Source organism: Myxine glutinosa, chromosome 14, assembly GCF_964187855.1.
Source record: "Myxine glutinosa chromosome 14, kmMyxGlut1.1, whole genome shotgun sequence".
Taxonomy (NCBI): Eukaryota; Metazoa; Chordata; class Myxini; order Myxiniformes; family Myxinidae; genus Myxine; species Myxine glutinosa.
This window is the reverse complement of record NC_136274.1, coordinates 30,948,268-30,962,521: the sequence shown is the minus strand read 5'-3', so window position 1 is coordinate 30,962,521 and position 14,254 is coordinate 30,948,268. Positions and strand designations below refer to the sequence as shown.

At 45.6% G+C, this 14,254-nt stretch overlaps 2 protein-coding genes across 5 annotated transcripts in view; both read right to left on the bottom strand.

Annotated features, from left to right (window-relative positions):
* RAD9A (RAD9 checkpoint clamp component A) overlaps nt 1-681 on the bottom strand; it is a 19,739-nt gene extending 19,058 nt beyond the window's left edge. The window contains exons 1-3 of one of the 4 annotated variants that reach the window (XM_068135448.2): nt 494-679; nt 322-392; nt 53-211 (exon numbers count right to left, since the gene is read on the bottom strand). In XM_068135448.2, coding sequence (XP_067991549.2) covers nt 53-211; nt 322-392; nt 494-572 — 309 coding nt within the window. In that variant the 5' untranslated portion in view covers nt 573-679. Of the gene's footprint in view, nt 1-52; nt 212-321; nt 393-493 lie in introns of all 4 variants that reach the window. The other 3 variants (XM_068135449.2, XM_068135450.2, XM_078768099.1) reach the window with 3 other exon arrangements.
* A 4,641-nt stretch (nt 682-5,322) lies between these two features.
* The window catches only part of EIF4H (eukaryotic translation initiation factor 4H), a 91,660-nt gene continuing 82,728 nt past the window's right edge, over nt 5,323-14,254 (bottom strand). Inside the window, exons 7-8 of the mRNA XM_068135447.2 lie at nt 6,803-7,012; nt 5,323-6,672 (exon numbers count right to left, since the gene is read on the bottom strand). Coding sequence (XP_067991548.2) covers nt 6,542-6,672; nt 6,803-7,012 — 341 coding nt within the window. The 3' untranslated portion in view covers nt 5,323-6,541. The remainder of the gene's footprint in view (nt 6,673-6,802; nt 7,013-14,254) is intronic.

Sequence of the window (14,254 nt, the reverse complement as noted above, 5' to 3'; positions counted from 1 at the left end):
CACACACTCTCTCTCTGACAGACAGACACAGACAGAGACACACATTGACAACCTTCATGTTGAGGCGGCAGTTAAACCCTTGGTCCTGGTCTTGGTCATCATCCTGGGCCTTGTTCTCTGTCGAATTCCACTCATAACTTTGGAAGAACAGAGGCGAGAGGAGGAAACAGGCAAAGGCGGAGCGCGACGAGTTCACAGTGCGCAGCGAGAGCTGGAAGAATAACGCACGAAAGGGAAGAATGAGCATGTGCTGTGACATCCTTAAAAAACCTCCACCTCATCATCCTCACAACAATCTTCTTCCTCATCAATCATGCTCACCCCTTCCTTGAGCGGCTCGAAATAGAGTTCGTCTCCAAACCTTGCCAAGGAGTGCACCGCTCTCCCGAACACTGTTCGTATCGGACGACAAACACGCGGATGTTCGTAAACCCGTTTGAATCACTGCATCTTATTGAGTATTTACAGCAAAGTTACTCAAAAGTACCCGTACCTTTCACATTGCAGCCGGGAATGACAAACCTCATAACGACACAGTCGCGACAACAGCTGTCAATATCACGTCCAGCCATTGGTCGACTCTACGCTGCGTGTTGCAAGACGCGCATCCATTGGTCGAATGCCTTCTGAGGTAATTTTCCCACTTGACGTCATGTGGGGACGATGACAGAAATTCTTCGCATACTGACTGTACACACCTTTACCTAGTATCTTTAACGAAATATCTTGTCATTCAAGTTCAACGATAAATATGACCTTGCTAAATAAAGCTGACAAGGAACTTTGACGCAGGAGGCCATTTGGTCCATCGTGCCTACGTCACATTAAGATTAACACCAGGTTAACTCTTCCAATTTGTCGAATTAATTGTCACATTTCCTCATGAAATATTCAACCGAAACACTCACAACTCTTCCCTGAATTATGCTCCACTCCTCAACTATTACTAACCATCATGACGAGACGATGCACACTCCCCTCTGAGCTGTCTAGCCTGGGTTCGAATCCCGACCCAGCTATAAATTGCCATCCTGGTGTTTCACAGGTAAGGTGATTCATCAATGTGTGTGCCGTCCCTCAGATATGGACGTTAAACTGGGTCCTTTCTGCGTGTATATATATATATATATATATATATACATATATATATATATATATACATATATACATATATATATATATACATATATATATATATATATACATATATACATATATATATACATATATACATATATATATATATATACATATATACATATATACATATATATATATACATATATTATATATACATATATACATATATATATATATATACACACATATATATATATACACACAAGATCGAGGGTCGTGTAAGTTAAGAGCTAACATTAATAAAAAAAGATATTTTTAAACCGACATAAAAAAACATGTAATAATGGGAGCGGGAGATAAGATGAGGAGAGGGGAAAGCACACAAGTACAACAGTAGAGAACAGGGACATCGGGAGATCTGTGGGAGGGAGAGGGCGTGGGGGGAGGCATGGGAAGGGGTGGAGGAGGCATGGGAAAGGGGTGGGAGGGTGGGAGAGGTATAAAACACATGGACACTGCTAGGACTTCAAGGAAAGAAGTCGGGATTTCAAAAAAGTGATGGTGGTGATGAACCATAAGAGATGGTGGTGAACAGCTGTTTTAACCCTCTGGAGTCTACTATTAAACCATTACACACACATCAAATCCAGGAGGCGGCAATTGCGCGGTAAATTTGAATGCGGTTAGAGCCGATAAATTCGGCTTGTACACATTTCGGTGCATGCGTGAAGCCGATAGAATCGGCTTGTGGACTCCAGAGGGTTAAAGACCTGGAGGGAGGAGTGGGATTCAAGAGAGTATGGAAGTTTGCTGTAGAGGCGGGAAAAAAGAGGAATGAAAGAGGAAAGGTGAGCAGAGAGTCTTGATTTTGGCAGTTTCACCAGAAGAGGGTTGCTGCCAGATATTGTGCGACCTGAAGGAATATTTGGAGGACAGAGCACAGACAGAGCTGGGGGAGCAAGGCCGGAGAGGAGTCGGTAGAAGACAAAGTCCACCAACCTGCCCGCGGTGAGTGAGTGAAAGGCCCTCGGAGTTAGCTTCATCACGGGAAATTCCAATGATTCTGAAAGCTTTGGTTTCAACAGCGTGAAGCCGAGCCAGGTGTGAGGCAAGAGCACCAGCCCAGAGAGGAGAGCAGTATTCCAGGTTTCAAATTGAGGGAGTTATATTTTTGAAAGTATTTTGTCTAAATAAGAATTGTTTTGCAATAAATTAAGTAACAATGTGAACATGTAAGAGCCAATGATCTCAACTTGTATGAACCCACAAACAAAATAAGTCGAAAGGATTGTTGTGTTTTTCATAATTAATTAATTATTCCTGAAACAACTTACAAAAAAAAAATTAAAAGGGAAAAAATTAATACACTCCATTCTACTCTCGCTCCTTCAAGAGTTTCGGCCAAGTATACGAAATAAGAAAGGGGAAAAAAAATGAATACTTGATGGAGTGCATACTACGTACGCTAAGCTGAACAGAACACATTTTGTATCCTACTGATGGGCCGAATTTTGCTGTATATCGTTTTGAGACATCGTGCTGTATATCGTTTTTGCTCCTCTCTCACCATGGTGAAGAATCACTTTACAAATCCTTGAATCCGGATCTACAGCAAAATCCAATCAATTCGTCTTTGTTACACAGCCAACCTGGTCACCAAGTTTTGTCCGAATCGGTCAATAACTTTTTGACATATCCTGCTCACAGACAAACAAATACAGATGTAAATCACTTACAGCAAAACTTGGCAAAATAGAACAAAATAGAAAGGCACTCATTAGATAGAGCACATACCTTTGCTCAACTGAACAGTTTACGTTTTGTATCCCATTGGTAGGCTAGATCTGAACCAAAATCGAATTGGCTTGTTCTTGTCACCTAACCAACTCGAATCCACCTCGTTTTGTAATAATTCATCCACAACGTTTTGGAGATATCATGATACATGTAGTTTTTCGCCATATCTCTCAATTTTAGAAATTATGCCCATTGACATCTTGACGTCACAAATAATTGGTGGTTTAATTCAGTAATCTGATATGCAAATCCTCTTCAAATTTTAAGTTAATCAAATGAAAATTGACAACTTTAGAAATTTGGCCTATGTTGACCTCAAAATAGTTGGTGGTTGAATTCAGTGACCCGATATGCAAATCCTCTTCAAATTTCAAGTCAATCGGATGAAAATTGAGGATTTCAGAAACTTTGCCTATGTTGACCTTTTCACCAATGTTGACCTAAAAATAAATGATGGTTGGAATTCAGTGACGCAATATGAAAATCCTGTTCAAATTTCAAGTCAAAAGGATGCAAATTGAGGATTTTAGGAATTTGAAAAAGTGGTCGTCCTTTGGCCTATGTTGACATTAAACATCGTTGGTGGTTGAATTCAGTGACCTGATGTGCAAATCCTCTTCAAATTTCAAGTCAATTGGATGAAAATTGAGGATTTTAGAAATTTCAAAATGTGGTTGGCATTTTGACCTCAAAAATAAATAGGATTCTGTCAGATCACAAACTCTACCATTTGGTGAAGTTTCATGAACATCAATTTAAAATTGTGACCTGTGTGTGATTATAGGAGAGCGGACAGACAAAAACAACAAATATGTCATGTAGCACAAAACTTTCAATATCCATAAAATAAGTTGTTGACATTTGGCCTACCTATGTTGCCCTTTTGGTGTATGTTGACCTAAAATTATTGGTGGTTGAATTCAATGATCAAGTATGCAAATCCTCTTCAAATTTCAAGTCAATAAGATGAAAATCGACGATCTTATAAACTCGGCATATGTTGACCTTTTCACCTTTAGACCTAAAAAAATATATAATTGGTGGTTGAATTAAGTGACCAGATATGCAAATCCTGTTCAAATTTCAAGTCAATCAGATGTAAATTTATGATTTCAGAAACTTCATTTAAGTTGTAAACATTTTGGCCTATGTTGGCCTCAAAAATAATTGTTGGTTGAATTCAGTGACCTGATATGCAAATCCTCAAATTTAAAGTCAATCGGAAGAAAACAGAGGATTTTAGAAATTGCACCTAAGTTGTTGACCTTTGGCCTATGTTGTTGACTTTAAAATCAATAGGCTTCTTCCTTTTGGCAAACTCCATCATTTGGTGAGGTTTCGTAAAGATCGGTTTAAAATTGGGACTGACCTGTGGGGGATTGACATACAGACAAACAGACAGAATAACACACAAGACCAACCAATATACTTGAAAGATCTTCGATTTTCGCAAGTAACAAACGAACAAACTGGCATGATCAACATAGTTATCAATATATATACGCAGTATATATAAATCAACAAGTAACAAGCAGGGGTGAAAACATAATTTCTGTCCACCTTGGGTGGCAGAGCTAAAAATCCGTCTTTGATCTCACATTCTTCTCCCTAGTCACAGGTGCAATTCTTTAAAAATGTATTTTAAAAACAACGTTTAAAGGAGGTATCTAACTTTGGACATACTCATCCTATGAGAGTGTTTGAAGTTTGCCTTAAGTGGTCTATTTTTGAGTATCAAGATGAAGAATGATGTCCACTCCTACATATCATTCTTGATAGCCTCATTCATTCACAGCATTACTCATCTCCAAGGTACTCTTTAATGTGGAAGTCCTTGACAGGTAAATCACCACCATACTGTGCAGCCAATTGTTTGTAAACGTCAACAGGTTTGTTGTTTTCATCGATCAGAAATTTCACAACTCCTTGTCCTTCCACGTTCGTTATCCCACTTCCCACCATCTTGATTTTCAGCACATGCACTAAAGCATGAAATGTGAGCATGGCTATCGATTACAAACACCAAAGGCAAATTTGGAAGCACCTGCACACAATACCTTTTACAAATGAAAGTCCAGGTCAAATTTGAGCCACCTTCAATGATCCTTTATAGTTAAACTTTGATGCCGAAGGCAGCCGTTCACACACGTGACATGCGAACACCTGGGTGCGGATTTTTATTTTTTGGTGCAAGAGCTGTTGCAGGCCGCACAGCAAGCACACTCCCACGATAGCAAGAAGAGGAACCTGGGGTCGAGGGATATCAGAGAACACCAAACATCCTCAAGGATTAATAACGGGTCATGCGGATTGGGAAAAAGAGCAAATTTTCAAACACATAAACACGCCCACATTTTCATTCATTTGAAACTGCCTTTCTTCCAGTCTTCCCCTCCCCTACCTCCTTTCCACAAAAACCCTGATGAAAGTAGCACTAACACAGCCTGAGGCTTAAAAAAAAAACCTTTATTTTTTTATTTTATTTTTTTTTCGCTCTCTCTCCATTCCAAATTCTTAAGTAAAACTGCTGGCACATGTCATTTCCTAAAAAGCCCCCTTAGCACATTACAGCAGCACAGCGAGTAGAATGATGTACATACCAACGGCTCTACAAAGTGCCGAGGCTTCAGAAATGAAAACATGCTCGTCCTTCGAAAACCAATTCAGTGAAGATTAGAAAGATATGTAGCAAAATGTTGCAACCAGTGTCTGCAAACTGCAATAAACCCATTACACTTTGGGGGAAGGTGGAGGGAAGAAAATACACTAATGTGGTGTGCCACGAGTATCTAAGAAAGAAGGTATCTTTGTTTTTTTGCTTTTTTTCCTCCTCGATTGACAAATCCAATTTTGGGTGCCATGTACGCAGCCAACATGCGACAGTTTGATTAATCAGGAACCACAAATTCAAAGGCAAGGAAGCATCTCAAGCCCCAATCCACTTGAAGCGAGAGCGACGCCAAAAGCATGCTCCCTCACACGACGTCAAACCTCGAAGTAAAGAAACCCTGGGTGGCAATAACTTCAAAAAAAAAAAACATCTCCATAACCCGAGTGCAGTTTAAGAGCAACACCTTCAATGATGATGCACGAATAGAAAGTGATGCAGTGTGCAACATAATCGATTCTTTAAAGGTGCCAATACAAATAAAAAGAAAAGCTTTGCCCCTCTCTCTCTCCCCCCAGGAATACGGGGCTCACAAATAAAAGGAGATGAGCGACAGGGATGGGGTTGGCACGTTTTTGGGAAAGCGATGAAGAAATCAGATGAGAATTCATTTTAAAAGACAAAAGGTGCATTGGTAACGATTTAGTACTTCCCTCTTCAAAACTAAATATATCCAATTAATTCATTGTAAAAGTATATGAAGAGGACTTCTGGCAATGAGAAAACAGGTGCAAGGACGACATGGAAACAGGAACAAAAAAATAATTGTATGGAAGAAAAGGAAGCATGAGGGGAGGAAATCAACGAGTGTGTGTGTGTGTGTGTTCGAATGTTGTATGTGCTCGTTACAAATCTTGCTCATGAATACATAAACTGTGATTGACAAAAGCATTTGGAAAGTTGTACAACAGCATATGCTGCTGAAGCCCCCATCCTCCATGCAGGGTGTTTGACAGTGTTCAGATGTGTGGTGTGCAGAGATGTGGTGAGGTCGTATCATTTATCGACTTTTTCATCACGAGGCTTCGCTCCACCAAAAATGGCCGAATTCGGGTTAGCCACCTGATTGACTGGAACGGACACCGTGCGGGGCTTCAGCTGCAAGCGTGGCCGCATGGCACGCTCCTCTGGAAAGAGAAACAAGAGTGGTGAAGAACTGGATTAAAAATAATAAGGTATGGCAGAGACATGCAAACGTTGTTGTGTTGTGTTTGAAAGAGGATGACTTATGGTAGGGTATGGGTGGCTAATTCTTACCGTCTGAAGGCTCGGGGAAATCGGCTGAGGGGGCACGAGGAGGTGGCGCATCTCGGAAACGGCCACTGTAACTAGCATCTCGGCGCTCACTGCCACCACTGCCACCACTGCCACCACTGCCACCGCGGCCGCCCCGTGGGCCACCCCCGCGACCGTCTCGTCCCCAGCTACCACCAAAACCACCGCCTCCAAACCCGTCATCCCGCATTGCTTTGCATGCCAAAAACAAAATTGATAATGCTGTTGTTAAAAGAAAAAGATTATCTGTTCAACTTAATCTGCACAAATGTTTGAGGGCAAAAAACAAGAACACAAACTGTCCGATCTCTCGAGAAGATCAAATGTGATGTTTCATGTGGAAGGAAAGTTTATGGGCAGGAAGATTTTTGAACAGGAATCAATTGTGATGTGCTGCCAAGAAACACTAAACAAGTATCTAAGTAAATACAAGCTTAAAACAAATAAAAGGTGTGTTACTATATTTGAGAAAACGTTGATGAACACAAAATGATTATCTGTGCATTCCACTTTGGACGAAGACTGGAGAGGCAAGTGGCTACATTTCAGGATATACTTTCTTTTAATTATTTTCTTCTCAAGAAATTACTGCAGTAGCTTTGGAAAATTGATCCTCATGTGCCAATAAGATTGGGAACATTTTAAAGGGATTGAGGTAGATTAGTGAAAAAAATATGGATGACAATGGATGACGAATAGTCGAACGTTTTTACTCCCGAGGTGGCAGGCCGAAAATGGCGGTTCCAACGCGCACGAGATGAAGGGCTGCGAGACTATCTGACGAAACACACGAGTTTATTCCCAAACCCAACACCATGCAAACAAGACAAGGAAAATGCAACCATAATGATTTTAATGTATATAAAGCAAGGAATGAATATCGAAATAAAAACCGAGGTAAATTAATTTCCTAACGTGAGAATCCTCCACACAGATTCACAACACACAAAAGGGGCTTGATCAAATAAACTGTCCTTTTCGTACCGGCACTCAACTTTGGCCTCAAAAGGACACCTTTTTGAGGAGGTTGGTGGTCGTTGAGGCTCGATGCTCAAAGCCCAAAATGACACAAAATGACGGCAGCACAACGTGTCGAAGGCTCTCGCTATCGAGTCTGTGGTAAGCTAGCGAAGCCGGCCCCCTTCCTCCTCCACTGCCTGGACAAGCACAACGCGGCATTCACCTCTCTGGTGAGTTCAGCAGTCGAAACCTCTCTCAATAGCTGCAGACGCCGCCAAGAGCTCCTCGTCCAAAACTCACACCAAACTCGGTCAGCACCAGTCGAAAAATATGGCGCCATTCTTGTCCAAAAGCCCAGAGACACGCGCTCTTCCTCTTCACTCTCGTCAGCGAATCTGGGCATGGCCTGATGGCTTTCTCTCCACCCCCACACCACTGCGGGGGCGTGGCCTTTTTCCTAATTAGGTCACTTGGGGGTCGGGGCTTAGTCCAATGGTCTCTGCTTGGCGTCTTGCCAGCTTAGTTGTTATCGTTAAATGGAGGTCATTATGTCCGGCCATGGTAAATGTAAAACGTTAGGGGAAAGTTACAGAGGGAAAAATCATGTACTGGGGAAAATTAGCCTTCATCCCTATAGCTAATTAGCACTGCTTTACCCCCCGTGTGAAGACACATTAACAATCTTATGCTGCAGTTTCCCTACTTAAGTACATCGAGATTTCTCCAATGCAACCACAGTCCATGCTACACTTATACAGTGCTACCTTCCCTACGGTATCCTTTCACCTATCCCCATAAACGTAACTATATATATATATATATATATATATACAACAACACAACACCACATGCATTTTAAGGCCATTTTCCCTGCTAGAGCAGGGGTTAGCCAATATATATATATATATATATATATTGTTACAGATACGACTTTGATGGTATGGTGGGCCGAGCGGGATGGCCGCCGTATCCGTACAAGTTACCCCGATTGCACCCGGGGTTGACTAATCGCGCTATGCTGGCTCAATAAGAAAAAGAAGACACCCGGCTGGATTACAATCACACAATACGACACCAGGGATACGGTTCTCAAAGGTTGTTATTACAATTGCGGAAGGTTTAGATTACAGGGACAAGAGGGAAACATAGGAAGGTGGGCACTTAAACACACTTATATTATCCCCGGACAGACGACAGGTAAACGCGGGACAAGGCTCACTCACACGGGGTTTGATGGCCAGGAAAGCGGGTAGCGATCGCTCCAGGTGCACCTGTGCTCAGGGCAGGATCACGTACGGTGGTGTCCAGAGATGCGTGAAGGTATCACAGCGCTTGTAGGTCGCGACTTTGGTCTCAAGCTGGGGAGGTCGCTCAGCGCTCGGGAGGGTGGCGTCTTTTCCTTCCAAGCTCGGGGCGCATCTCACGTCACGTCCGGCGCGGGGCCGCGTATATCCGGCGGGGAGTGACACGCCCTCGCTCGTTAGCTCCGCCCCATATGGCATCGGCCCATGGCTTCTCATTGGGTGCGGGGGTTACCGGCTCCGCCCTTGACGAGGGGCCGACAGGGAGCCCCCTTCTGGGTAACCCCGTCGAGCACATGTTCAATGGCGGCCAACCGAGCCGGAGTGAGGACGCAAAGCCGCTGTTGTTGTGGTTGTTGTTGGAGCTTGAGATGATGGGAAGAGATGCGGGGAGGTATGGGAAGGTCCTAAACTCCTACTGGTGCCATATCATCACATTCTGGTGCAACGAAGAGTCATAATTAATGGAAACAAGTCCTTAACTGACATAGATTAAGAATAACTAGCAAGATGTCCTATAATTGTCTACGTGTGGTGCGGGGGACCTGGGCACGACATTTAATGGGGGAATGAAGGGGAAGATCGGCTCTAATGGGTGTTGTTTACAGACAATGGGACTAGGGAATGGGGTAAGGGGAGAGTTGGGGAGTATCGGAGAAGATAGGGGAATATTTACAAGCGGATATGGAGGTCAAATTCCATATTCGCAACATTGCACCCTTCTCTACCCTCGGGGCGTCCCGACCCGATAAATTTTTACCTACTTTAGTGTGGCACGCAATGTAGTTCCCTCTACTATTAACTCTACCCTGAGTGCGACAGTTTTACAGATATTCACAAATGAGTAAATATGTCCCCCTGCGACGTTGCACCCTTCTCCTCACAGAAACACACCCACAGGATAACCGAATCCGGAAAGAATTCTCAAACTAAACATACAGCCGGTAGGGAGCATTATTTACACGACTACGCTGCTATTTACACTACGATCCAGGACCTGTTTTTGGAGGAACACATGCAGATGTTATGCATAGAGAGAGCACGCATGCTAGCATCGATACACCAACCCACGAGTGCTCTGTGGCCGACGGCCTTTAATAACGTGCAGAGCACCCTTCCCGAGCATCAACAGCACCACCCCACCACCAATCGGTGCAGTCACCATTGTTCATTGGAATAAAAATAAATTCGACAACCCCTAACCCTGCAGGTGTCTCTTGCTCTTCTTGTGGTGCACTTGGTGTTACTTAAAAGTGGTTCACCTGTATGGCATAGGTGCCACGTTGACCCATAGGTCCATCCCCGGGTGGTGCTTGGCCGCAAACGAACTGCGGTCCATCGTGGGTGGCCACAAACATTGCGGTCCATATGGTGTATCGATCCCGGCAGCAAGCAGCGAAAGTGCAGGCCCACAACTGCGTCGCCAGCACCTCTCTCTCCTCTCTCTCTACCCCAAAGCCAGATCCTCGGAGGTGGGAGACAAAAACAAGACAAGTGAGCAAGGTGGTAAGGGCGCAAAAGTGCACGCAATGCAAGGTGATGCACACTGGGGGCACATGGGAACCAGGTGAGACAGGTACGTTCCTACCGTACGCCCCCCCCACCAGGTAACCTACATGGCCCCTCCCTTACCCCTTACTGTATCAACAAAACACAACACTACCCATAAACATCTACTTTACAAATCCACAAACATCCCTACTGTCTTCCCCGTTCCTCCCATATACCAAATTCGTCTTCTCTCCCTCCTAACCAATCAAATTTGCCATTTTCAACTCTCATCAAAATTTGCCATTTTCAACTCAACATCAAAATTTGCCATCACCAATTCATCATCAGTCCCTCCTAGGGAGGGAGAGATGGAATCACCCCAATGTCTCATCCACGTCGTGATGCGTCTCACAAATCCAACAGCAATTCTCATTTCTGCAACACAAACAAAGAAAACACAGGTGTGGAGTCATCATCATCACCACAGGCAAGTGGCTGCGTATGGTGCGACAGGTTCATCAATCCTAACTATCTCCTAAATGACTTTAACAACTTTACACTACCCGGGGGCTTTCTCCGGCCAAACCATTGGCCCTCTTACACTATGGGTTCTAAAAACCAATTCCCATTGGCCAAACTGTGGTGCTCTTCAATTTGGGGTCTCACTCCCCCGATTCATCTCCCGGTGCCCTCGTACAATTTCTGGGCTGCGACGTGTACCTCTCCCAGTGGGTCTACCCACCTGCACACCTCCACCACTGCAGTTGCCTCCGAGCTTACCTGCTCCTTACCCTAACCTAACTACCAGGGGAAGGCCCTCTGGCTCTCTCCCCACTCCGTGCCCTCTCTGGCACTGGGCTGCCCGATCCACACCCGGGATCCTCAGGCACCCACTCACAACTACCGGCTCCCAGAGCCCACCTGCGGCCTCACCTGGCCGACATCCTCACAGTGGTGGAGTGCTCAACCAACTACACACACTAACAGGCTACACGCCCAGCCATTTCCACAACACTAATGCACCCATTCACAACACCATTCTGCAACCGCACCACAAATGCCAATATCCAACCACAATTTACCTGCACCCTCTACCTAACACTTACACTACCCGCCCCGGGTGCTCGTGAAAGGGGTCCACTCTTCCCCCATCCACACCTTCGCACCACGCACACCACTCCATACCACTTACTCCAACTCTCTCCACACACCTGTACTTGCACCCTGTGCTCTCACACCTGGTGCCACCTGCACCCTTCTCTCCCCAAGCGCATTCGCGCTGATCCACACACTCACTACTCATACACTGCTCCACACACCTGTCCAGTTGCACACCTGTGCAATCACACCTGTTCAATTCTCACAAACACGGCATCATCTCAGCTAACTACTCCCTTCTGAAACTTGCGCTTCCCAGTCGTCCCTTTAAACTATTGCGCTCCCTCGTCATTATCATCCATACTAATCTACCTGCGTCCCCACTACAGGTATCAGTCACTAACTAAACTTAACGTTACCTACTGTCATCTTCGCTAGATCCCTATCAATATAACCTAACCCACCCGGGCTAGTTTTCACTGCCATACACCCCATAATCTATTGCTCCTTTGCCCCACATGGGAAGGATGGTGGATTTGCCATCCCACCACATCGGGGGTCTCTCACTACCAATTTTGCACATCAAATTTCAACAAATCAAAAATTTGCCAATCACTGCCCATCATCTGCCAATCACTCCTGCCAATCCCTTGCCAATCATCAAATTTTGTTTTTCTCTAATTTTGGGTCCAAAACACTAACCTCATCACCCAGTCTACTCACTACTGCCTCTCGGTGCGCCAATTCCTGTCCAAAGCCCGGCTTCGTAAAGCCAAGCAATGGATGCTGGTTGTTTTGTGCCAGCGGCTGGCTGCATCCTGCCTTCGGTGCAGGGAAGGAGGTTTACCCGGCCCGAGATCCCACGCATCACCTCGGCGTGGAGCCATCCAATGTCCCGATCTCGACCTGCCGGCACGTCTCAACAAAACGTGGTCGCCATAACGACCCTTCCTATCGGGCTGCAAGCTCCGCCTAGTGGAGCCTGGACGCGGCCGTTCAAAGCGAGGCCCGGCACGCACCGAGGGCCTGCTTCGGCTAAAAGTCGTTCTAAACTCTACCCCGTCTAACGTCGATGCTTCACCTGCATGCTTACATCCCGCAGCCCGTTCCTTGCTCACACATCCAGCCGTTTCCATGCCCCTCGTACCGTTCCTTACACACCCAGGTACACCCATTCCACTCACCGCCTTGGTCACACACCTGACCACCGAACACTTTGGCACACACTCGTTGGTAGCACACCTCACCAATACACCTCTTCGCGCCCCCTCCTCGGTCACCTCCTCTGTGACAATCACAGGTGTGCTCTCATTCGCACACCCAACCACGTGCCTCACCACCAACTCCAGCGTGCATTCCCACTCACGCTCTACCATTCCAGGTGTGCATCCTTCCATCCCAGGTGTACATCCTCGCTCACCTGTCACAACCAACTCACTCTCCTTGTCACTCTCACTACTCTCACCTCCATTCTTGACAACGCACTCACCCTTACTCTTGACAGCACACTCTTTCCCCATGCACCTGTCCGTCACACACCTTTCTCGCGCACACTCTCCCGTTACACCCTCTGTAACACTCACCACAGGTGGACACTCTTCCTTACTTCTGACAGCGCACTCTTTCCTCATGCACCTGTCCGTCACACACCTTTCTCGCGCACACTCTTGCGCACACTCTCCCGTCACACCCTCTGTAACACTCACCACCCCGCGCTTCCACGTGCTCCCTCGCACACGCGCTACGACCGACTCACTCTCGCCAGCACACTCACTCCTTGGCACGCACTTTTTCCTCACACACCCCAGAGTCGGACTTTCTCGCACACCTCCTCTTTTGCACACCAGACCTGTCGCACACTTCACCAACGGCCTTTCACGAACACCCGGATCCAAACCAATCCCCAAGCTTTTTAAATCCCCTGGCGCATCATACGCACGACCATATTGGTCACCACTTACACCGGGTCCTCTTCCTCTTCGCTTCTCCTCCATCACCTGCGAATCCCTCATCCGGTTAATGAGCACATCATCACGATCCGAACACAGACTTTGGACCAATTCTTTTACTTCCTCCTTTATCTCTTTCTTATCCTCTCTCCGTCGCTTCTTAATTTCGCTCACCCCTTCTTCCACTTCCTCTAATTTTTGCTTCATCTCCTTCATCTCTTCGTGCGCCCCTTTAAGTTCTTCCTCTAACTCCACTTTATTTTTTTCTATGTGCTCCCGCACCTCCCGCTCTTTAACCTCCATTACCTCTACCACCTTGTCCATTTTCCTCGTCAGGTCCTCATGTACCGTCTGGCACTCTTTTTTAATTACCCCTACGTCCTTTTTCATCTCCTTCTGTGTCGATTTTAAACCCTCTATTACCGCTGTGTTCTTCTTTACCTGGTCCCCCAACTCCTTTTGTCCCACTGTCAGTTGTTCTACTCCCAGCGTCAACTCCTCTATACCACCTTGCAATTTTACAGTCCCCTTTCTCACCTCTTTCTCCATGCGCTCCTTACAGTGCCTCACCTCCTCGCGCACTCCTCCGACCTCCTCACTCACTCCTCTTCTGATCTCCTCTCCCATCACCTGCA